This window comes from Chelonoidis abingdonii, chromosome 3 (genome assembly GCF_003597395.2).
Source record: "Chelonoidis abingdonii isolate Lonesome George chromosome 3, CheloAbing_2.0, whole genome shotgun sequence".
In the NCBI taxonomy this organism is placed as follows: Eukaryota; Metazoa; Chordata; order Testudines; family Testudinidae; genus Chelonoidis; species Chelonoidis abingdonii.
The window spans coordinates 120,243,619-120,270,158 of NC_133771.1; the positions used below are offsets into that span (position 1 = coordinate 120,243,619).

A 26,540-nucleotide genomic window follows, 5' to 3' on the forward strand; every position below is an offset into this window, starting at 1 on the left:
TCCATAAGACTGTCCAGTTTGGCCGATGTACATAGCAGAGGGGCATTGCTGGCATATGATGGCTATTACATTGGTGGATGTGCAGGTGAATGAACTGTGATGGCGTGGCGAGCTGGTTTGGATCCTGTGATGGTGTCGCTGGTGTAGATATGTGGGCAGAGTTGGCATCGAGGTTTGTTGCATGGATTGGTTCCTGAGGTAGAGTTATTATGGTGCGGTGTGCAGTTATTGGTGAGAATATGTTTCAGGTTGGCAGGTTGTCTGTGGGCGAGGACTGGCCTGCCACCCAAGGCCTATGAAAGTGTGGGATCGTTGTCCAGGATGAGTTGTAGATCCCTGATGATGCGTTGGAGGGGTTTTAGCTGGGGATTGTATGTGATGGCCAGTGGAGCCCTGAAAGAAACCAACCAGCTAAAACCCCTTGCTACCACATGCACACTGAAAGCTCCATTATGTGCTTGATCTACAGCAGTGGGTCAAAGTGCACTATGGAACTTCTAGTGCACGATAGCAAGGTCCACACAGCAACTTAGTGCACAGCAGGTTAGTGATTTGTACCCCAGCTTGCAGCATACTAAGTGTTTATAGAGACAAGTCTAAAATGGACGTAAAACACTACCATTCTGACTTGGTGACTGACTATATAAGCCACAAAGCCATGTGTGGGAATCAGACCCAAGATTCTTTGAAACATAGAATCAGCAGCAGCAAGAACATGTCTACATTAGCTGAAAGTAGACTTAACAGTTAAAATAAATCCTTCCATAATGTCCTTTGAAGACTGCAGTGTCATCTAACAGCAAAGAAAACAAAAAGTAGCTACTTCTATATGCAGTAAGCTTCATTTTTAAGACGTTAGAATTCTAAAAGAGTGACAGGCATCAAGGTTTTGTGTTATTCCTCAACTGGGCTTCCATACATTCTGTATCTGACATATAAATACCAATGGGTGGGAGATACTCAATAGGTTAGACAACTTTTATGTGATCTTGTGTGTAACACAGAAATGGTATGCTCAATTATGAATATGAGAAGAAATAGTACCTCCCCTGCAATCAGTCAGTGGGAGTCTTGCCATAAGGCCAGGATTTAAGCACTGAAGTTTAGCTCTTTACTCTCATATAGCACATTGTACAGTGGCATACAACCTCTGGGTGAAATTCCTGATCCACTGAAATAAATGGAAGTTCTGCCACTGATTTCGATGAAGCCAAAATTTCACCCTATATATGTTAATTCCAATACTGTATTTCATAGAAATGTAGGAGTAGAAGGGACTCAAGAGACCAGCTAGCTCCACCCCGCCCCCAATGCTAAGGCAGGTCTAAGCATACATAGACCATCCGGGACAGGTGTTTGTCTAATCTATTATTAAAAAACTGCACAACCTCCCTTGGTAACCTGTTCCTGTACTTAATTATCCCTCACATATTTGAAGAGTGTCATCAGGTCCTGCTTCAGTCTTCTTTTCTCATGACTAACCGTATCCAATATTTTTAACCTTTCCTCATAGCACATATTTCTTTTTAGCATTTTTGTTACTGTTTTCTGGACTTGCTCCAATTCGTCCACATTTTTCTTCAAGTGTGGTATCTAAAACTGGACACACTACTCAAGCTGCGGCCTCCTCACCAGTGCCAAGTACCTCCTATGCCTTATATACAATACTTTATTAACACACCCAGGTATATCTGCCTTTTTTGCAACTGCATCACATTGCTGACTCAGATTCAATTTGTTATCCACCATAACCCCCAGATTTTTTTCAACATTACTAGTGCCCAGCCAGTTATTCTCCATTTTGTATTTGTTCATTTGATTTTTTCTTCCTAAGTGTAGTACTTTGCATTTGTCTTTATTGAATTTCAGACCAATTCTCCAATTTACCACACTGAATAAAGCAAATTATTCATGTTGATAGACATGGCTCCACTACAGAGAAGGGATCATATTCAGCTATGCTATAAAATCAACCTAAAGTCAATAGGTTTGTATTTACTTACACAAATGATGAATTTGGCCCAGAATGTTTTTGCCTAGGAATAATCATTTGTTAATTTCTTAAACTTTAGCCATGCTCCTATTTTACCACTCTGTTTTTGCTGCCTCCTTCACTGGACACCAACTGCTAGGCACCTTTGAAAATGGCACCCTCAAAATCATCACAGTAATAAATATGGTAATAAAAGCTTCATCAAACCTCACCTTGTTATGCATATATTTTCTCTTTCAGACACATACAATATATACCACAGGTACGTGAAACAACCTAATAGCTACCCAGCAGTTTTTAAACTGTGGGCGTGAGCTCCACCCCCACCTGGGGGCAGCAGGGCTTGGACTCCAGCCCCCTTTCCCCTCCCTATTCCCCCCACCCATCGTGTACTAATTCATGGAGGATAGGTCCATCAATGGCCATAAGCCAGAATAGGCAGGGATGGTGTCCCACGCCTCTCTTTGCCGAAGGTGGGAATTGGCGACAGGGGGATGGATCACCTGATGATTAACTGTTCTGTTCATTCCCTATGAAGCACCTGGCATTGGCCACTGTCGGAAGACAGGATACTAGGCTAGATGGACCTTTGGTCTGATCCAGTATGGCCATTCTTATGTTATCAGAAGGGGGTCATGGTGCATGCTAAACTCTATCTATCTCCAAATAGGTAGATAGATAGATACTTTTCATCTATCCATCCAACCCTGTCTTTCTATATATGGACTTAGATTTAACAAAACCATAAGGAAGCATGGCTCAGATACCCTACGAATAAGTTGATCTGCTTTTCTACCATATCGCTATAAAATTATTTACTAAATTAAGTGTCAGTGAAGAAGTTTATAGGAGTAACTGGTGTGAAAAAGCAGCAACACTCAGTTGAGGGATACCTTCTTATTCCAGAGTGTTTAAACCTTACCTTTAATTTAGGAATAATAATGGGAAAAGTTGGGATTGCCTGAAGTGTGTCCTAGCAGTATGAAGAAACAACAAATAGCCAATAAAACCAAACCAAACCAAAGAGCAGAGCAGATACAAAGAAGTACATTAAAAAAGTCACTCATCTAAAGAAACAGAAGTGACCTTCTTTGAAAGAGAGTGACATTGTGAGGTCAAGGTCTAGAGCTGCTATAAAGGGTAAAACACTGGATGCCTGTAGTGACTGCATCACAAAAACAGCACAGAATGACTTTTACATGCTTAATTTATTGTGTTTTCCCACAGTGACCTGACACGTTTGCTGTTTAACACTCAGTCTCCGTTTTCTGGAACTGGAAATTTTTTCTACATTGCAATAGCACAGCCCAATTATTGGTCCAAAATACTATATAAACCCTGTATCTCCACTCTTAGTTTCTCACCTCCATAATACTAAGTACTAAAAAACAAAAAAAAAATGGTGGCTGCAATATGTTTATTTTAAGCAATCATTTTTTTTACCACAATTGGTCTCTCTAAGCTCTGGTAAAATAGAGACTGTGTATGTTCAGATTCAGCAGTTGATGAGATCAGTCTCTGGTTGTACATTTGCTGCTCTGTGTAGCAGAAATGGTATTGTCTTACAAATTTAGCTGTCCTCCCACAGACATCAAAGCAAAATTACTGCTTGCCCCACTCAACTTTTAAACTATTTAATTTTTTAGTCTTACTTAAAATGTAAACTGTGATATTTAGTCTGAGAAAGCTTTAGCTTGCAAAAAGACCTCTATTAATGCAGAGTGGTATTGTTAAAAAGAGAGAAAGAGTCAGCTAAAATCGTAATGAAATTCCACCAGTATTTAGACCAGCTGCTATGGTAGCCCTCCGGAAACCAAACACTAACTTTGCAGATTTCAAACCACACTTTGTTTAATTTCCACCAACCTTTTAAATGTAGGAAATTGGGCAACCCAAATAAAAAGCACCTTAATTAAAAAAATGAGATATTTATTTTAGATTATATAATTTCATAGTTAACCTTGGCCTGCTATCATTTCAATTTTCCTTTCACCTAGCTAATCATTTACCATATAAAAATGCAATGCAGTATATACATTTTTTCATAGTTTGATATATTAGTCTTTACAACACTAGACTCTCTATATGTGCAATATGCAATGTGAATTAAAGATACTGTGTTGCACATAAAAGAATATCCGGGAAAGCATTACAACTAGGTATGATGTTGCCAACAGGATTAGCCATACACTTCTAGCTTCTTTTTGTGTGTGTGTGTAAGAACTGCATAAATTAAGATGCTAATATTTGCTGGAATATGACTTTCTTCCAAAGTCATCATAATGGGCTTGGCAAGGACACAGAGAACATCCTAAATGGCAAGAATCTGCTATCATGGGAAATATCAATTTTAATGTTGATAATACTCTCTGACAAATCATGAGTAGATCAGATGCAAAGTGTCTGTGGTGCAGAGTAAGCCTCTTAATCCTTTGTATCACAGAAATCCTTTACAATAATACAAGTGTGGAGGTTGCCAAGTGAAGGCTCTCAAACCAATAAACCAAGAAGACAACTCCAGAGATTGTATATTGAAGCCAGACTCTACCAAAGCATTGCCAGTCTGTTGATATTCGGCTTTCTCAAACAGCCTCTGCAGCAACCAGTTCCAAGTTAAACAATTCATTGGTGATGTGAAAAAGGGCAGCTGCTGAGTTCTTCCTCAAGGGAATTAAGATTTCTTGGAAGTAATAATATAAGATTAAGGGCAGCTAAAATTAAAAATGTTGGTGTGCTACTTCTTCTATCATTTATTTTTCTTGGACAAGCCCACAGCCTGCCAGCTGACATCAGTAAAAAATATAGGCTTTCCCCAGGTTAGTATAATCCGGGTGGTATCTCTGGAGTAGTCAGAAATCAGACAGCAAGCCATGGCTTCAGTGCAAACCCTATTGAAGTCAAAGGGAGTCCCTTCCATGGACTTGAATGGGCTATGTTTCTGGCCCTATGTTCCTGGAATTTAAAACAGATGCTAATAACTCAGAATTTCCAGAGTCTAATTTCCAAATCATTTCCCATGCTTGTATTTTAACAAAACAGGACTACAGGAAATGTCCATTAAAGTTCAGCTGCATCTTTTTAAAATTCCTTTGAGAGTAAAACTAAAAGGCCTTGACAGATCATAACAGGCATCCATAGCAATGATTTATGCAGTGCTACATTTATCCTTTATTGTTCAGGGAAGTGCTAGTTATATCAAAGTACCTCTAAGTCTTTCTTAGAGAAGAGAAACCCACAATGAGAAGAGGTGATTCTGGACAGACAGACAGGCAGACATTTGACTGATGTCAAATGAATAATAATTTTGTTCTTGTTCTTCCAGATGATCCATTAGGGAGCTCCCTAGGATAAATCAATATCTTCCTCCTTTTCCAACTCATGCATCATAGTCACTGGTGGTTTAGTCAAGGAATATTGGATTATGCTCCATGCTGAGCTCCTCAATCTCTCTCCATAATCAGCCACAGGAACTGTGGCTGAAAAGTGTTGGATACATCTTCCCACTTCTTTCCTTTGTCAGAGGCTGAGCAGATTGTCTTTGCAGTATTTCCAGTCTCTGACAACCCAAGGAGCAAATGACCAGGATTAAGAACTAAGTCATGGTCTCTTCCACAGAGCACTACCATTTAGAAGGGAGGTCAGTTTCAAAGAGCATGTGTAAAATTGAATCAATAAAAAGAAAAATCATTGACTGAAAGCACCTTTTTAAGGTGAAAAATCAATCCAGACTGTGCAATGGAAAGGAGACCTTCTTGCCATCATAATTAACTCCCAAGTCCAGAAGATCCATTCGGAGCAGGCTTGGACATAAGCAATTTTTCAAACTTGAGATCTTGATGGAAAAAAGCAGTGGTGGAAATATAGCAAAAAAACTCATTCCTTCAGGTAATAGATTATTCCACTTTCACTGACATTATGTCTGAAAGCCACCTACAATCTCTTAGGGTTACTCAGGCCTGGCCTCCTTCTTAAAATTTAGGTCAACATAGCTACAATGCTCAGGTCTGAAAAATCCACACCCAAAAGCACCATAGCTATTGTAACCTAATCTCTGGTGTAGAAACACATAGGTTGATGGAAGAATGCTTCTGTCAACCTAGCTATTGTTGCTCGGGTAAGTGGTGTTTCTATAGAAACAGAAAAACCCCTTCTGTGACCATAAGCAATGTCTACACTATGGGATTGTGCCATCATACCTATGGCACCACAGTTATGCCACTATAGTCCCTCTGGTGTAGACATGGTCTGAGATTGCTACTGTTCACCAGAGCTACTCCTGCTCCCTCTGCCTTCTGCTGTTATATGCAGGGTCATTATATCAATCATCATTCTATTCTCTCCTACTTCAAAATTGTTACTAGTGTCCATTTACAACATTGGCTTCTTTTATAGTCAGCTAGTCCTTTCTGGACAATAGTCTTTCTAGCTCTGATGGTTCTTCACTCAGCTGCTCCTTAAAAAAAAAAACAGAGATAACCTATATGTTTTGAAAATAAATGTCAAAATATGCCCATTATGTGCATAAGCAACTGATCAAAATGGAAATGTAATGGACACCTACATCATTCTCCTGCATTTCAGCTGTATTATGAAGATCGGGATAGTGTTTCAGGAACTGTGCTACATAGGTCATGATAGACTTTTCATCTGGCTTGTCAACATCCACATCTGGAAAAGTGCAGAATATAAAGTAAATTAATTCTTAATTGAACAGCAGAAATGTTACATACCATTGAAAAAGTTTCAACTATCCTAATCCAAAATTTGATGTAGTATAGTTTACGTAAAGTACCTTCAGGATCAAGAAGTCTTGGGATTCCTAGTTCTGTTTCTGCAATTGTGAAGGCCTCATTTAGGTTTTCCCTGTTAGATCTTCCTTTCACTTTCTCCATGTCCACTAGCTCTGGACGAATAGCATGAATAATTGAATGAAAGGCAACACCACTCCTCCAACTTCGTCCAAAATCTTTGACTTCAATTCCAGCTTGCCTTAAAATTTAACAAAAAGAAAAAAAGAGACAATGTATCAGTCTAGTCATATGAAGACACAGGATACAAGGTTATGTTTTCTATCAGTGGCCAAGAGTGCATTTTCCAATATGCCTCAAGCTAAAATTTCTGTTTCCAGTGAGCTGTTTGGTTACATTAACCCCCATGTGTTATGAGCAAATGAACTACAACTCTGGTTTTTGTATGTGAGACACTACGAAGTATGTTGCTATATAAAACACTACTCACTATTCCCTCCCCACTTACTGAATACTTCCAGTCTTCCTTCACAATAAGTATACTTACCTCATTATCTGCATCTGGATTTTTAAAGTAAATGATTACAATAATATTTTTCTCATTTAAAATAACATCCTAGGAAGTAATGCCATCGTGGTTCAGTCCAAAAGGGTAATGTGGAGTACTTTTTTACTGTTCTTGTTCCATACATGAGCGATAATGTCCTCTCATAATATCCAATCTGCCTACCCTGCCACTGTGAAACTCACAAAATGTTGCAAGAGATTGATGGGCGACTGATCCAGCAGGGGTCAATTTATCGCATCTAGTCTAGATGCGATAAATCGACCATCAAGCGCTCTCCCATTGACTCTGATACTCTACCAGAGTCAGAAGGGCAGGCGAAGTTGAAGGGGGAGCATCAGCTGTCGACTTCCCACAGTGAAGACACCACGGTAAGTAGATCTAAATATGTCGACTTCAGCTACATTATTCACATAGCTGAAGTTACGTAACTTAGATCAATCCCCTCCCCAGAGTAGACCAAGCCTAAGTAATTAGCACTAAAGAGAAAATAATCAGCAATGGGTAACACTTTAATTTTTCAAGTAATTCTGAAAACTATGTTCGTGTCCAGATACTGAGGTCCTTATCCCGCTTTTTATACAGTCCTTATCCAGGCAAACTTCCAGTGAGGCCATCTTGTGGCCTTCAGGTGCTTGCCCTTTCTTGGGGTAGTGCAGAGTCGCAGGGGTAGCTTAGAAAGGTTTGTTTTTCATGGAGGCAGTGTCTTTTTCTGAGGGCCTGATCCAAAGCCCACTGAAATCCTTGGAAAGACTCCCAATCCCTTCAGTGGGCTTTGGATCAGTTCTCAAGGGCTGTTCAGGGTACCCCATGCTTTCAGACGGCACAGCCTGCTCCTGCAGTGCAGCCATTCCACTCTGTGAGTTTGCATAAAGGGATGGGGACCACGATGCTCCTTCCTCTCCCCATGTTTGGGTCAATTTGGTTGCTGTATTCACCCATCACTAGAATTTTTCACTCGCCACCTGTCTGGATGGCGCTGCTATCAGCTTTGTCTGTCTCTCACTGCAAACATTTTTGTAGGAAGAATGGTATGTCAAAGTAGATTGAATTGTATTGTAAATTGCCTTATACTGACTGCACTGGTGTTATAGAGACCCGGACATAGAGTTCTATGACAGTATGATCATATTTACTCTCTCAGGGGCTCCATTCTATTTCTCTGTGCTGGTTGTTCTCCCTGGATATTTTTGTGGATGTCTGTATGTTCAGATAATTATTTGTTTTATCTGAACAATTAAATACAGTTGATTCTTTTATGGCTTTTGGGTGAAGGATCTGTCTTTTTATTTTTCTTATTGTGGAAGCAATCAGATCACTATTGTCTCTTTGATCTAATTTACTTTTTGTTTTATGCCCTCTTTGGAATCGGCAAACATAGGAGAATTGTACCAAATGAAGATAAATGTTTTGAAGCTAACAAGAGGGTGCCCTGTTAAACCTCTGAACCAATTTAGTTTAATAGGAAATGAAAATTAATGCAATTTGTATAATAATATGTAGCTGTGAGTATCAATGATTAAAGCATGATAGTCACAATTTTCAACAACTCGCACTCAAGCACAATTGTACTCACTCACTGAGACAGAAATGACAGAAAAGCACAGTCTCTAAAGAGTGCCCCTTCAATATGGGGCAAACGTATCAAAGGTTTTGGCAGCAAGAGACAACACTGTGCCATTCAGACAACATCCAACTCTCCTTCCAGTTTTTCACTGTCTCAGGGATAATTCTGCTTCATATACCATAAAATGGGATTGCTTTGCAAATGTAATCTAAATTATTATTCATTATTATTATTTGTATTATAGTAACACTGAGGAGCCCCGGTCATGACCCAGAAACACATTGTGCTGGGCACTGTAAAAACACAGAAAAAGAACTCCAGTCCTATGTAAAAAGCTTACGATCTAAATTAATTCATGAGTTTAACTTACTTTGCTGCTGTGTACTGCACCCACTTTAACAAAGCCTTCTTAGCGTTTCCTTGAACTTTGGGTACTACCTTCCGTTTTGTTGGTGGACTTGCAGCCTCAGAGCTGACGACACTGTCCACAGAAGATGTACTGCTAGACAATGACTGCAGCTGTGGAAGGTTACTTGTCAGCTCTTCAATCTGTGTTTAGAATGAAACCAGTTTATTGTAATACTGATATTTATTTTAATCATAATGAACAGGACATTAACAGGAAAAGACAATTCCATCAACTTAAACAGAGCTGCATCTCCTGATGCCATTGGTGAATTTGAATCAGAGTGAACACTTGAAAGTGACCTTTGCAAACATGCTACTTTTAACCAACAATGGCCAAGAAGAGGGCATCTGGTGGCAGCTGGGGAAGTTAACAAGGCCTCGGTCCTCTTCCCATGACCTCTTTTCAAAATAGTTAAAGTATTCTAATGAACTCATTGTAGTAGTTTCATTTTCATTCCCAAACTAATCCATTGTTATGGCTTGATTCTGAATGACTGGATGTCTCTAGTTAGGAGAGGCCTTGCAATGGAATAGTACAAAGGTGTACATTAGCAAATACCGGTGAGGCAATTCGCAGAGCACTTATATGCCCCATGCTTAGCTCAAATGAAAACCATTAGTCCCACACTTTACATTCACAACTTGGTTTTAATAGGAAATGGTTTTACATTATATATAAACACAACTATATATATATAGTTGGCACATATTTGCCTACTCGAAGAAACAAAGATTCAGAAAGTTTAGACTGCTCAGAGAACATTACAGAACAGCTCAGTACCTTAAAGAATCAGGCTCTCCTAGAGAGTATCAGGGATTGGCAACAGCTGCTACATGCTCATACACTGTACCAGCACTTCTCTGGTGCAAAGGTTGCTGTAGAGACAGCTTGGAATAATAGCTCTGGTGGGTGAGAAGTGCCCCACTCATTTCAGTGAGACATTAACTCAGTTGCCCAGTGATGATAATTTAAATGTCAACATGGTTAATTATTGCGTTCCTCATGTAAGAAATGAGAGGGAGAATCTCAGAGCTGCACAATTTACTGTAGTAATTTTGGTGTCACATATTGGAGATACCACCACTTCACTTTTCCCCCTGGTCAAGAAGGAACCAAGCCCAAGAAGCCTAGCAAGGCCCATGGGCCAGCTGAAGCTATACCAAGGGGAAGCCAAACTCAAGGAGCCCTGTGGAGCCAAAAAGGACACATAGTCATCCCTTTGTGAGCAGTGTCTCAATTTGTCAGCTCAGAGGGGCAGAGTCTGAAGAGTAAACCATCTTTTTTCATGTTTTGACCCCTGGGGAGCATTAATGATTTCCACTCTACCACCCACAGTGTTGCAGGGTGTATTCAGCCTTTGCGGTTCTCTGCTGGAGGCCCCATGGTCCTATCATACCCTGCCCCAAGAAGCAGTGAGCTGAAAGGAAAAGAGCAGCTAATGTGGGTCCTTCAAGCTTGCCTAGATTCTCTGGAGTAGTCATTCTGAAAGCTAGAGAGATGTGGCCCTCCAAGGGATAGAGGGGCTAGCACAACCAATCAAGGCCCTGCTGGCCTAGACAAAAGAAGCTGCCTGGCCCAAGCAGCTCAGTTCCTGGCTGTTGTGTTGATGCTCTTATGAGCCAGTCATTCAAGTATAGGAAGATCATTACCCCTTACGTGCAGCGGTGAGCTGCAGCAATGGCTAAGACTTTGGAGAATACCCTTGGGGCTGTCAACAATCCGAAGGGTAGCACTTTGTATTGGTAATGTTGATGGCCTAGTGTGAAACACAGGAATCTTCTGTGCGCTGGATGAATAGTGACGTGAAAGTAGGTGGCTTGTAGGTCGAGGGACAAGAGACAATCTCTTTTCTCTAATGCCGCAATTATGGTTGTGAAGGTTACCTTTGTGAAACGCTGAGTCCTCACAAACTTGTTGAGTTTGCATAAGTCCAGAATGGATCTCCATCCACTGTTCTTTTTCTGAGTGAGAAAATAACGGGACTAAAACCCTCTTCCCTTGTGTTGAGGTGGTACTTGTTTCACAGCTCGTAGCTGCAGAAGGTGATTTATTTCCTTCTGTAACAGGTGTGTGTGAGAGGGGTCCCTGAAGAGGGACAGAGAAAGTGGGTGGTACAGGGAGTAGAAGTAAATGGAATAAAGTTACCCTTCTGGATAATTACCAGAACCCATTTGTCTGTAGTGATGTTGTTCCAGACTAGGTAGTGTGCTAGCACACGGTCTCCAAATGGACTGGAGATCATCTGATATTCCAGGATGGGAGAACACAGAAGTCTCGAGCCCTCGACCGATATTTCCAAACCATTGACGTGATGTTGAAGCTTGAGACGTGGTGGGTTGATCTTGGTTCTGCCTGAGCCTCAATTATTTTTGTTTGTGGTGTTGATCATAATGTCTCTGGGAGTGGGTGTATGGAGTAGGGCAGAATCTCTGAGTGTAGAATCTGCCCTGTTTCTTCTTGTTTGGGGGGATGTAAATACCTAAGGTTTTCAAGGTGGTTTTCAAGTTCTTTAAGGTATGTAGAGATGCATCTGTGATTGCTGCAAATAGTTTTTATCCCTCAAAGGGAGGGTCTTCAGCTGTGGCTTGTACTTCCCTAAGGAATCCAGAGAGATGAAGCCTTGATGCTCGATGAATGACCACAGACGCGGAGACATAACAAGCGGCCATGTCAGCAGAATGAAGGGAGGCCTGTAGGGCTATTTTGGCAATTAAGGAGCCACACGGCTAGCTTTGTATTGTTTTTTTTTTTATTCCTCCGGCATTTGTTCATAAAAGATGTTATTTTATTAAACAAGTTGTAAGTGTATTTCACCAACAGAGCAGAGTAGTTTGCTGTGTGAAATTGCAGTGAGGCCGAGGAATAGGCTTTGCATTTAGAGAGGTCAAGCCTTTTCCAGTCTAACTGGGTAGTTTTGGGCTAGTGCCATTTTCCCCTTTGGTTTACTGCCTCTACAACCAATGAATCTGGAGCCGGCTGAGTAAATAAGAACTCAGCCCCTTTCCCTGGTAAATAATATTTTCTGTCCGAGCAGGAGGGTGGGACAGTGACAGGTGTCTGCCATATTATCTTTGCAGGATCCATTATAGCAGCATTGATGGGCAGAGCTATGTTTGCTGATGGGGATGCCTGCAGGATGTCAGTAAGTTTGTGCTGGGTCTCTGGCAGTTCTGCTAGAGAGATGTCCAGGGATTCTGCAACTCTTTTGAATAAGTCCTGGAGAGACCTGAAGTCATCTCCTGTGGTGGGAGGCGGTGGCATAACTGTTTCATCTGGAGATGAGGATGGCAGTGTGTCGCCTTCAGGGGCCTTTTCCGGCTCCTCTCCCTCTTCCTCCTGGGCCTCTGATGGTGGTGGGTTCGTGGGTGAAGGGGACCAGGTGGCCTTGATGCTGGGTAAAGGGGACCAGCTGGCCTTGATGCTGGGGGGGTTAAGATTCTGGGCTCTGTAGACTGCCCATGAGTCCCAGCATGGCCAATTGGGGGGCATAACAACAGACAGTGGCATCCCTCGTTGTGCCTGCTAGCTTTGCCCTTGCATAGGTGGTTGTTGGTGAGAGGGTCCCGGTTTTGGGGAGGAATGACAAGGGGCTGTAAGACCTGATTCATCCTCTTCATCCTGATCACTAGATAGTGGACGTGTAAATCCACTAGGAGTGCCTATTCGGCTCAGTGCTAGTTTAACTGGGGTACCATTGGTGCTGAACAAGGGAGTCCCCAGTATGGAGGTGACTAGAAGGTCTGTGTGCCTCCTGAATTGGCATGGTACCGAGAAGCTCGGTGTCGGGGATGAGAGTACACTCTAACTTGCTGTTGATGTCAGAACTGTCGGTACTGCAGACTTGCTATGCTGCGTGGGTACCGAGGATGACCTCATTGCAGTACTTGGTGCCGAGGATTTCCTTGGCTCTACCGGTGCCAAGGTAGATGTTTTATTCTTATGGCACACGCCTGAGAGAGAGCTTACCTATGCTGGGTCTTTAGCGCCACGGGATGTCTCCCTACCAAATGTTCCCGGTGCTTCGCAGTCCGACGGTTTCGGTGCTGTTGATACCGGGGCAGATTTTCCACCCAGAGATGACATTCTTTTGGGCAAATCTCTCTGTGGGGATGTGGGTCTGCTTTTTTGCATCCTTTTTGGAAGCAGGCTCCTTGGTAACAGGCTTAGAGATAGAACCCCTGTCAGAGGCTGCCAATGGTGATTGTTGGCCCGGAGGCATTCTGGTCTCAGTGTCGGAGGCTGGTCTGAGGGATTTTTCCATCCTTAACAGTTTAAGTTGGAGATCCCTCCCTTTCGTGTCCTAGCAGTTGACTTTTTACAAAGCGGACACTTCTGGGCAATATGAGTCTCTCCAAGGCAGCGGATTCACTGAGCGTGGCCGTCCAATACAGGAATGGAGAGTCTGCAGGTTAGGCAGCGTTTGAAACCAGGAGATCCGGCATGCCTGAGAGAAGGAGATGAGTCCCACACTTAGCTGCCGTTATTCAAAGTGGGGCCTGCTGGAGGCGAGGTGAAAGAAAGAAACTATAAAGAAAATGAAAGGAAAGGGTAGCTATTTACGATTTGAGAGAGGTACTCCTGGCGGTCCAACTCAAGCCAAAGGCAGTAGAGAAGGAACTGAGGGATGGTTGACTGTGCATGCTAAGTGGCTGCTCGGACAACTGGGGCACTGCTACTACAAATCTCCAACTCCAAGCGCAGGGCGCCAAGACACCTAAAATGGAGCACCCCCAGGGACACTCCTTGAAAAAGAACCAGAGTTTGTTTCTGGTTGCATTTGCTTTATCTGGGTTTACAGGGAGAGGGAGGGTCTAAGAACCTTACCCTGAGATAAGCTAACATGGACCAGGTAGGGAGAGGGCCAAGGAAGAAGCAGCAATGAACTGAAAACAAGCCATACGTGGCTGCTGTATACAGGATTACTGGATTGTAACTCAGAGCAGTGGGTGGCCCCAGGCTCCTCCACTGGCCACAATAGTCTCAACCACAAGAAGGGGGCAGGGCTTATTTGAGAGTCTGAACAAAGGGCTGAATTTAAAGAGACCAGAGCCAGAGACTTAATAGGACTGTTCATTTAGTAGCTCTTTACTATTGTGGTAGGGATTCATTTGGATTTTGTGACTCAGTCAAAGGGCCAAGCCACAGAAGATCCCAAAAAGTCAGCCAGCAACCTCCAGGGGGTGCCAGGAGCAGGAAAAGGCATGCAGTACCGCACCCAGCTACAAGAAAGTGCTCAGAAGGTGAGTGCCTCATTACACACAGGATCAAACTTTGTCCTTGAAAATATCTGCAGCTCCCAATGAAATAAGTAGGTGTCACACATGTATATGTGAGGCCAGACTTCAGCCATTAAATAGTAAACTGTGTTTACATATCGAATGTCCTGGACTTGAAAACTTGGTACATTCGCTAGCAGGCTCTATCAGCATAAATAAGGCTCACAGTGACTGATGGTGCTTGTTTACAACTAGTCTTTTTTATTTACTTGGTTTTTTAGGTAGATAGATAGATAGATAGTTTGCCTTCTTCAGGAAAAGAAGTGGGAGTGTATCCCAATAACCACTTGGCATCATTTTAAAGGTACATTCCTGAGCCTCAATCCTGTAAAAAATTACACATACGTTTAACTTTATACATAGTGAATAGTCCCATCCTCATACATCCATTGGGCCAGATCCTCAGGTGGTGTAAACTGGCATAGTTTTATTGAAGTCACTGGAGCTACACCAACTTATGTCAGGTGAGGATCTGGCCCATTACTTCAAAAATAATAGTCAAATGTAGAAAATACAATACCTGGAAATATAAAATTATGGTCCACATCAAGCCAAGTACAATAGAAGGCCTACCATCGGCAATATCAGTTGAATTGATGTTGACTAGCTTAATCTGTTTAGAAAAGAAAATACACATTATCATATACAGGAGAGAGTGACAATTATTACATGGATTCTGAATGGGTTTGGTGTGTAACAAATTTATGCAAAAATAATTTTTTTCTTCAAAAATTAAGTGCAGTGACCAGAACTTCAGTTAAGATATTGCACAGCTATAATAATGCCTTAAAATGGAGCAAGATAACAAACAGAAGTATAACAAAATGAATATATTTTTCAGTTTGTGATTAAACATGATATATCATAAAATCATAGAAATTACATGTAAAAACTAATCTAAACTACCACCTTGGCCAATACTGGATTGTTCCATTAATATATTCAATTTCAAATGGAAAAAATATACCACTTAATTTATACTTTTTGTACCTATGCAAGTTTGTTATAGGGTTAAAAATTCCAGAAAAACTTTGTACCAACCGGTGATCCTCTATACATGGACTAGCATGAAAAGCAAAGGGGAAACAGTGATATACAAAATCAGCTTAATGTGATACATTAATTCATTTTACTGGCAATTAAATTCTGGAATGAAAAAGAAAGCACTGCTATAACAAGACTAATCAGCAACGCAATGCATAGAAGCCACAGTATTCCATTCCTGTACTCACATGCTGTTATCTCAAATTACTCATTTAGCTATGAACAAGCTGTTCTTGCCATATTTTGTATGAAGATGATCAGTGAAAGAGAGAAGAAGGGAACAGGAAATAAATGGGGAGCCAGAAAAGAATAAACAGACGTTGAAAAGAAAATTTGAGATATGTGTCTAGGAGAGATCCTCTCATCCAAGTGTTGTAAAGGACTTTAACAACATTAAGATTAACTATATCCCTAGTGAAGCTGGCATTATTATGCATCTTTTAAAATAGGTAAATAGATGCACAGAGAAGAATGAATGACTTTCCAAAGTCATGCAGTAAATCAATCACAAAGACAAGAACAGATTCCAGGATCAGAATCTGACTCAGGGCTGGTCTACACTACCATGGTAAATTGACCCAAGTTACGCTGCTTCAGTTATGCAAATAACATAACTGTGAAGTCAACATAGCTTAGGTCGATATACCACTGTGTCTACATAGCGCTGTGTTGACAGGTGATGCTCTCCCATTGACTTACCTTACTTTTCTTGGGGAGGTGAAGTACACAAATCGATGAGAAAGTGTTCTCCCATAGACTTAGCAGGTCTTCATCAGACCTGCTAAATTGACACCTGTTGCATTGATTGCAGCAGTGCTGATCTACCGGTTAAGCATAGACATGGCCTCAGGGTCCTACACTAACCACTAGACACATGCTCATCAAAAATAACATCAAAAGACAAAACTCATCAAAGAAGAGGTTGAATATACAATAGACTGTAGAACCAAAGAAAATGTAACAGCAAAACAGAAAACCATGAAACAGAATAAGAGAGAATATCCACAGAATTAGCATTAAAAAGCAAAGAAAAATACATAGTGGGTCTGATTCTTCTGTCAGCTGCAGTGATGCAAATCATGAATAACTTTTCTGAAGTCAATGTTACATTTGTGTAAAACTAGTAAATTTCAACTTTTTTCTTCTCTTTCACATTGGATTTTTGATATATTAGGTTTCTATTGAAAGTTTTCAAAAACAAACACAGACAATTGGAAAAACTGTGTATCTTAAGATAAAGCACCACCTCCCAATACATCATCCTGCTAAGAAATTCAGGACAACTTCCTTTTGTTTAAAGAACCAAATATCTATGCATCAGGGCTTAAATTCTCATAGAGTATTTCCCAGCGCCCCCTACATTCCACCTTCCAATATGTTATGAAAACTCCAGAGGGGTTAAAAATATTTACCAGACCTCCACTCCAGACAGCCCTGGCTGAATTTCAGCTCTGCCATCCACTTCCAAAATATATTAATGAATAAATTAATTAATTTAATGTCAATGTTCTGTATCCTCAGGCAGATAGCTCCTCCTTTTATCTGTAAAAAGCATTAGTACTGCCAGTCACCACAAATAATTTTTAAAACACTCCTTGACCAAGAACTCCCAAGGTGTTCATGTTATGCAGGTATGTTTGTGAGAGGAAGATGGGGATGAGGGTGGAGGTCGGCAGAAGAACCTTCAAATGTTGGTTGACACTAAGAGGGCAGGAGACTAATTTCATGTGACCTTTAACCACAGGAGAAAGGAAATGTCCTTTGACCCAGCAACAGAAGAGTAACAGAAGCTTCTATAACAGGGGTGGGCAAACTACAGCCCACGGGCCAAATACAGCCCACCAGACATTTTAAGCTGGCCCTTGAGCTCCCATTGGGGAATAGGGTCTGGGGCTTGCCCCGCTTCGGCACTCCAACCAGGAAGCAGGGTCGGGAGCCACTCCATGTGGCTCCCAGTAGCAGCCACATGGCTCTGCTCTGGCGCTTCAGCCAGGGAACAGAGTCAGGGGCCACTCCACGTGGCTCCCAGAAGCCGTGACATGGCCCCCCTCCAGCTCGTATGCGCTCCAATGGCCCCCTCTGACACTCCAATGGGAGCTGCAGGGGCAATGCCAGCGGACGTGGCAGCATGCAGAGCTGCCTGGCCACGCCTCCACGTGGGAGCTGGAAAAGGGACATGCTGTTGCTTCTGGGAGCCACTTGAGGTAAGTGCTGCCCGGAGCCTGCACCCTTGAACCTCTCCACATGCCCCAACCCACTGCCCCAGCCCTGATCCACCTTCCCCCTGAACCTCTCCATCCCAGGCCAGAGCACCCTCCTGCACTCCAAACCCCCAGAGCCCACACCCCAACTGGAGCTTGCATCGCTTCCTGCACCCCAACCCCAATTTTGTGAACATTCACAACCTCCCATACAATTTACATTCCCAGATGCGGCCCTGGGGCCAAAAAGTTTGCCCACCCTTGTGCTATAACATTTAAAGCAAAGGATCAAGGTTTGTTTGGCAAAACTTTCATGTAGGGTTGTACAGCTAACTCCCTTCTCTCTTAAAATCCCACAGAAACCCTGAAAAGAGTCCTAGAGGAGAATTCCCCACAAGATATTTTGACAATCCACTCCACGAAAATCTGGTATAAGTCTCCTGGGGAAACTAGGATTCTGTATTTCTTCTACTGGTTAACAAGGATAAGTCACTATATATAGCCTAGCTCAAAAATATATATATTTGGGGGCTCATCCCTGAAAGCTGCCTCAAGCCCCAACAAATCTTCATTTCCTCTAGAAAGCGAAGCTTTTGTAACAGATCCCAGAGATAAAAAGATTGACAGGGCTCTCAAAAAAGCTTTTGATTAGGCAACTGCTCACATGAACATATCCTTTCAAGTACTGTATTTTCTTTAGCTTGTACTCTATTAAAGTTGATTGAGGAATTAGAAAGGAAATCTTCCAGGTCCATGGCAAAACCCAGTTTTGTCCAAAAAGATATTAGGTTAGTGCCAATTAGTTTTCAGATTTTTGCACAATGCAGTACATGACTCACTCAATTCTACCTCCGAATATATGAAAATGGGAAGCAATGCCGTAGCTCAAAGGGAACTTTGGGTGAATCCCTAGTCCCAGCCTTATCACAGGAATATAAAACATTAGCTTCATTTTTAAAGACATCCCTGTGGTATTTGTAGAATCACTGGATAAATTCACAAAACTTATTTGACAAAAGCTTTGCTACCCCAACCGAGACCAAAGACAACATTCAACAATAGAGCGTAAGATGGATCTCGGGGCTCCTTCAATAGATGATCCAGCATTCCTTCTGTACAGAAGGAGAGTTTTTTGATGAAATGGTGGAAATCACATGAGATTCCTTTAGGTTATGTAATGTGGCCTCTACTAAAGATTACGCAGGACTCTCTGAGAGAAGGAAAATAGGTATGTTTTTCTTTTTGCACCCCGGGTTCTCTCTTTCCCTGGTCCTAATCATTTTTTTGGCACCACCTGTCTGAGCAGGCAAGGCAGCCCTCACTGCATTTGAGCACAAAGTTCTCAGGGTGAATGGCTGCTGTAGCTCAGTTTGTATTAACAAACTTCACTAGGTCAGCTGAAGCAAAATTTTGTTTTGGGAATACTTTTGTCTTTTCTTGAAATCTATCTTTCCCACCCATGACTGAGTCAAAAAAAACAAACAAACCAACAACTTGAGGTGGATTTATTTCTACAGGGAGCTGCTATGACAGTCTCTTGTGTGGCAGAAAAGTAATTAGATCAGAGATATCATAGTGTGAGATGGAAGCAAAATGTGCCAAAAATCACTGATGGCTGCTGGTTCATAGGTTTAACCTCTCTTATCACTATGCTATCAGATGCAATCTGGTGTTGCAGAAATATAAAAAAAAGCCAAATGTAAAAAGGAACTAAAGACATCTAAGCTAATAAAAAAGATAAACGTAAGTCAATAGAGTAAAGACAGCAGGAGGAGGAGATCCAGGAATACATGCAGAAGTAGGATTACTTTATTTGGCATTCATACCAAGAACATTCTGAATTTTATTTATTGTGTTTTGTTTCATTTCTGGTACTAAAATGGCAACAGTTCGATTTCTCCAGAATTAGGCAAGATCTTGGCCTGAATGCCAGTCAGGGAAATAATGACCAGAATGTTTTCGAGTTCTCACGTCTATTCTTTATGGGAATTTATTTTCGCAAATATCATTTAATTAAGTTTGGGGATGTGTTCTAATTGCAGACGAGCTGTTTACCCCAAATGTATCAACAGGTAGGGCAGCTTTTTATTCATAACAGGATCTAAGAAAATTAACTGAAGAACACATAATAATTGAGGAGTCCATTAATAGTTGCTCAATGTCCAAAAAAGAAAAGTTGCACCAAAATCATATCTTGGCAGTTGATATTTGGATTTCATTCTATCATACCTTTATAGCAGACCTATGTACAGCACATAGATACTTAGGATTCTGTGTAGCCCAGACTCTTCAAGATTACAGAAATTAGGTGAAGCTAGAATATGGACTTCAGGAAAGATCAACTGGGGAAAACAAAATAGTGTTGACAGAATGTTAATTAAACTTACCCGCCTTCCTTCTAGAAACTTAAGGGCAGAGCCAATATTAGCCACCCAATGGATTCTCTTCAGATGACGTCCCTGCTCGCAGGGCTTAAAGAAAGAATAGTGCCAATTACAATCAGATTTATACCAACGTTCTTACAAAGTGACGGCCATGTCATTATAAAAGCACATGTACATGTGCAGTGACCTGACTGATATGTGAAAATATTGTTGAATGCACTCAGATTAGGATTTTTGTATATGCAAATAGATATACAGCAAATATAATAAAAGATAGGAATATTGAAGGTGAATTTTACAGCTTTGCTTAAATTTTAGATCTATGTATTGCAATCCAAAAGGATAATCAAGTTCTATTTAGTTAACAACCTCACAACACAAGCTAGTCAAAAACAATATTCACTAATTTCTCTATTCTTTACTACATTTTTTTCTAAATGTATAAATGTAGAAGATTCACTGAAGTTTAAATAACAAATCACAATTCCTATAATACTAATAGCTATTTTTCTTCCCAATAACGCTTATGTATTTAAGCAGGTTTTGTTTTTTGGACACATAAGTAAGGGAAGTGAACATGCCATCTCCAAAGTATTGTTTACAAAGTGAATGATAATGGTGGTTATTACTTCAAAAATTCAATTTGAAGTAGATCTTTTCACTTTTTCCAGGGGAACGCTATCAAATATGGTTCACGGCCTTTCTGAGGCCAGCAAACTATCATGAGTCCTTTCTGAACAGGGGATTTTCTCCAACGGGGAGACATACAACTCTTTGAATGTAATCAAGACACAAACACCCCGTAAATCCTAAACTTTTAAAATTTGAAAGTGAACATTAACATTTACATCTAATCATCCTGTGATACATTATTCCATCAAGAAAGATAGAGAATGGTTGTATTATTCTCAAGAAATCTCTTCAGTAAATTTTAAAATCAAAGTGTAGTCTAGACAGGTTTTAAGATCATGTAAATGTCATACCTGAAAAATGGATCTCTGAGACCCGGACCCATATGTTTCCCCTATCTTGAACAACTCATTCTACAGAATGCACCTAATAGGCAATCCACATTTTGGTATCACTGGATCATTAACTATTTCCATTTTCATTCCTATTCAGAAAATCATAAACTATTTTAACAAAGTTCTGCTATGGATCCTGAAATTCCCCCTGCAATTTCAGTGGGTTCTAATAATCTTCACTTCCTGTCTTAAACTGTAGTGTACTGTTGCTATGCACTGTAAAACACCAACTATGTTCCACCCCAGCAGTGGCTGTAGTTCCATAGATGGTAATCCTAATACTTATATATATATTATAAAACACTCTGGGATCATACTGGATGAAAAGTCCTTTTCAACCTGTAAACTATCTATTATCATTCTTTTGCCTATCCTTTCAGCAAACCTGATAAAGTGTCTTTTTAAAACTCCAGTCATTTTTCTGGGTCTATGTTGTCTCTTTTCTTTCAATAGTGTATTTATGTTGGCTTCAATATAATGAATTTCAATGTCACCATTGACTAAGGTAAAGTTCCTTTCTTGGATCATGAATAACATGTTACCACAAGGGGGAGACTTCCCTTCTCGGAAAAGCATAGAACAGAGTAAAAAAACTAGTGCAGTTCAACACAGCAGAAATCCTAGTAACCCTTCAGAACACATAACTCAAATTAAGCAATCTTCATTCAAGTGAAGTATCCTTAAGCATGCTTACTATCAGACTGGCAAGTAGTTTAAATGACTTTAAAGCTGTTATAATCTAGTGTAGGCTGCCATCTGGAATCAAAATGCCTCCCTATATTTTATGGAAGCAGATGATAGCTAGATACAACTAAAGAATAACAGCTGAAAATTGGCATTCAGACAGTGACTTGAGTAGGGGGCAGAGTGAAACTCTTGAGCCCTAGAGTGAGTTCAGGGAAAGATTCTATCTCTATCCTTTAGGGGCTTGCAATCTGATCCCTGGGCTGGTTTGGAAGGGGCTGGAACTCCTAACGGATAACCCTACTCACCACTGCTGACCCACATAGGGCCAAGTTGGCCTCAGAATTAAAGACTGATTCGCCCTGACATTTCATTTCAGGAGGTATGCTCATAGACTCATAGGTCAGAAGGGACCAATATGATCATCTAGTCTGACCTCCTGCACAAAGTAGGCCACAGAACCCTACGCGTCCAGAAATCTGGGTGCCTGCATGAACCCCTCTAAGCTTAATTACCAGCTTAGATCTGATAGCCTACCACCAACCAGGAATTCCAGTGCCTGGTACACTCTGGTCCCCCCAAAACCTTCCCTGGGGACCCCAAGAACTCAAATCCCTTGGATTCTTAAAACAAGGAGAAATAAACCATTTCCCTGCTCTTTACTATTCCTCCCAGATTTTCCCTCCCTGGGTATACTAGGAGATTTCCCTGCTTCAATCTCCTTGAAACACAAACCGAGAGGAAACAATTTACCTTCCCCCTCCTTCTTTTCCCCCTCCCAGTCTTCCCTGAGAGAGACAGTAATCCTGGCACAGAGATTCCTATCCCTTGCCATAACTAGAAAAAAAGAAAATCAACAAGTTTAAAAAAAGAAAGCTTTATATAAAAAGAAAGAAAAAGACAAAAAAAATGATCTCTGCATTAAAGTGACAATACACAGGGCTATTGCTTAAAAAGAAAAATATGAATAAACAGCCTTATTCAAAAAGAGATACAATTTAAAACATTCCAGCAAACTACACACATGTAAATACAAAAAAAAACAATAACAGCCTATTGTTTTTTCTACCTTTGTACTCACAACTTTGAAACTGAAGATTAGAAGCTTACAGATAGAAAGACCCCTCTCATAGCTGAGAGACAGACAAAGACACAGACCCAAACATTCCCTCCCTGAGCTTTTAAAAAATCCGTTTCCTGATTGGTCCTCTGGTCAGGTGTTTGGTTCCCTTTGTTAACCCTTTACAGGTGAAAGAAACATTCAACCCTTAGCTATCTGTCTATGACAGACCTCCTGCACAAAGCAGGCCACAGAACTCGACCATCTCACTGTGCTATACAACCCCTAACCTATGTCCGAGTTACTGAAGTCTTCAAAATTGTGGTTTGAAGACCTCAAGCTGCAGAGATCCACCAGCAAGTGACCCATGCCCACGCTGCAGAAGAAGGCGAAAACCTCCAGGGCCCTGCCAACCTGCCTGGAGGAAAATTCCTTCCCGACCCCAAATATGGTGATCAGCTAAACCCTGAGTATGTGGGCAAGACTCACCAGCCAGCACCCAGGAAAGAATTCTCTGCAGTAACTCAGATCCCATCCCATCTAACATCCCATCACAGACCATTGAGCAGACTTATCTGCTGAGAATCCAAGATCAATTGCCAAAATTAAACTATCCTATCATATCATCCCTCCATGAACTTATCAAGCTTAGTCTGAAAGCCAGATATGTCTTTTGCCCCCACTACTCCCCTCGGAAGGCTGTTCCAGAACTTCACTCCTCTAATGGTTAGAAACCTTCGTCTAATTCAAGTCTAAACTTCCTAATGTCCAGTTTGTACCCATTTGTCCTTGTGTCTACATTAGTACTAAGCTTAAATAATTCCTCTCCTCCCTAATATTAATCCCCTGATATATTTATATAGAGCAAGCATATCCCCCCGCAGCCTTCTTTTGGCTAGGCTAAACAAGCCAAGCTCTTTGAGTCTCCTTTCATAAGGCAGGTTTTCCATTCCTCGGATCATCCTAGTAGCCCGTCTCTGAACCTGTTCCAGTTTGAATTCATCCTCTTAAACATGGGAGACCAGAACTGCACACAGTATTCCAGGTGAGGTCTCACCAGTGCCCTTATATAACGGTACTAACACCTCCTTATCTTTGCTGGAAATACCTCGCCTGATGCATCCTAAAACCGCATTTGCTTTTTTAACGGCCATATCGCATTGGCGGCTCATAGTCATCCTTCGATCAACCAATACTCCAAGGTCCTTCTCCTCCTCTGTTGTTTCCCAACTGATGTGTCCCCAATGTATATCTAAAATTCTTATTATTAATCCCTAAGTGCATGACCTTGCACTTTTCACTATTAAATTTTCCTATTTACTATTACTCCAGTTTACAAGGTCATCCAGATCTTCCTGTATGATATCCCCTTCATGGTCCTTCTCTGTTTAGCAATACCCCCAGCTTTGTGTCATCCGCAAAACTTTATTAGCACATTCCCGCTCTTTGTGCCAAGGTCAGTAATAAAAAGGTTAAATAAGATTGGTCCCAAAACCAATCCTTGAGGAACTCCACTAGTAACCTCCTTCCAGCCTGAGAGTTCACCCTTCAGTACGACTCGTTGGAGTCTCCCCTTTAACCAGTTCCTTATCCACCTTACAATTTCATATTCATCCCCATCTTTTCCAATTTAACTAACAATTCCCCATGTGGACCGTGTCAAATGCCTTACTGAAATCGAGGTAAATTTAGATCTACTGCATTTCCTTTGTCTAGATAATCTGTCACCTTCTCGAAGAAGGAGATCAGGTTGGTTGGCAAAGTGATCTACCTTTAGTAAAACCATGTTGTAATTTGTCCCCATTACCATTGACCTCAAATGTCCTTAACTACTTTCTCCTTCAAAATTTTTTTTCAAGACCTTACATACTACAGATGTCAAACTAACAGGCCTATAGTTACTCGGATCACTTTTTTTCCCTTTCTTGAAGATAGGACTACGCTAGCAATTCTCCAGTCGTATACGGTACAACCCCCTATAGTTTAACAGATTCATTAAAATTCATTAAAATTCTTGCTAACGGGCTTGCAATTTCATGCGCCAGTTCCTTTAATATTCTTGGATGGAGATTGTCTGGGCCCTCCGATTTTGTCCCATCAAGCTGTTCAAGTTTGGCTTCCACCTCAGATGTGGTAATATCCACCTCCATATCCTCATTCCCGTTTATCATCCTTCCATCATCCCTAAGCTCCTCATTAGCCTTATTAAAGACTGAGGCAAAGTACTTATTTAGATATTGGGCCATGCCTAGGTTATCCTTAACCTCCATTCCATCCTCAGTGTATATTGCGGTCCCACTCTTCTTTCTTTGTTTTTTCTTATTTATGTGGCTATAGAACCTTTTACTATTGGTTTTAATTCCTTTGCAAGGTCCAACTCTACATGGCTTTTAGCCTTCCTCACTTTATCCCTACATGTTCTGACCTCACTAAGGTAGCTTCCCTTGCTAATCCCACCTTTCTTCCACTCCTTGTAGGCTTTCTGCTTTTTCTTAATCACCTCTCTGAGATGCTTGCTCATCCAGCTCAGTCTTTTGAGCAACTACAATCTGCCTATGGTTTTTTTCCCCTTTTTGGATGCAGGCTTCCGATAGTTTCTGCAGCTGCGACTTTTAAGTAATTCCAGGCCTCCTCCGCATTTTAGATCCACAAGTTCTTCAGTCCAATCCACTTCCCTAACTAATTTCCTTAACTCTTTTAAGTTAGCCCTGGAGAAGTCAAAAACCCTAATCCCAGATCTATTTTGTTTATCCTTCCATCTCTAGTTTGAACTGAATCAGCTCATGATCACTCGAACCAAGGTTGTCCCCTACAACCATTTCTTCTACGAGGTCCTCACTGCTCACCAAAACCAAATCTAAAATGGCATCCCCTCTTGTTGGTTCTTCAACTACTTGGTGAAGAAATCCATCTGCTATCACATCCAGAAAAATCTGAGCCCTATTATTCTTGCAAGCACTTGTCCTCCAGTCTATATCTGGGAAGTTGAAGTCTCCCATGATCACACATTCCCCTTAGTGTTTACTTCATTAAAAACATTAAAGAGGTCTCTATCCATATCCAAATCAGATCCCGGCGGTCTGTAGCACACCCCAGCACTATCTCAGGGGAGGCTCTAGTAGCTTTCTTTCCCAGTGTGATTTTTGCCCAGACAGACTCTGTCTTATCCATTCCATCACTTCTTATTTCTTTACAGTTGACCTCATCATTGATGTACAATGCTACTCCACCACCTTTGCCTTTCTTTCTGTCTTTCCTAAACAGCACATAGCCTTCAATACCTGTACTCCAGTCATGACTACTATTCCACCTTTTTTTGTTATCCCTATAATATCCGGTTTCACTTCCTGCACCAGTAGCTCCAGTTCCTCCATCTTGTTACCTAGGCTCCTCGCATTAGTGTACAGACATTTAATTTTTTGGCATTTGGCGTCATGACATTCTTTACCCTGTTATGCACAGACATTCTACCACCAGCATCACCTGTTAGTCTGGTATCTACACCCCTTTTCCTCCTTATGTCAATTCTTCGGTCCACGGACTGTATCCCCTCTTACTTTGTTTACTTCCCTTTCCAAGGTTAA

At 41.2% G+C, this 26,540-nt stretch overlaps 1 protein-coding gene across 10 annotated transcripts in view; it reads right to left on the reverse strand.

Moving 5' to 3' along the window:
- SYNE1 (spectrin repeat containing nuclear envelope protein 1) overlaps nt 1-26,540 on the reverse strand; it is a 498,327-nt gene that overhangs the window by 356,823 nt on the left and 114,964 nt on the right. For all 10 annotated transcript variants that reach the window (XM_075064060.1, XM_075064059.1, XM_075064058.1 and 7 more), the window contains exons 4-8: nt 20,191-20,274; nt 15,079-15,171; nt 9,244-9,422; nt 6,786-6,982; nt 6,555-6,661 (exon numbers count right to left, since the gene is read on the reverse strand). In XM_075064060.1, coding sequence (XP_074920161.1) covers nt 6,555-6,661; nt 6,786-6,982; nt 9,244-9,422; nt 15,079-15,171; nt 20,191-20,274 — 660 coding nt within the window. The remainder of the gene's footprint in view (nt 1-6,554; nt 6,662-6,785; nt 6,983-9,243; nt 9,423-15,078; nt 15,172-20,190; nt 20,275-26,540) is intronic.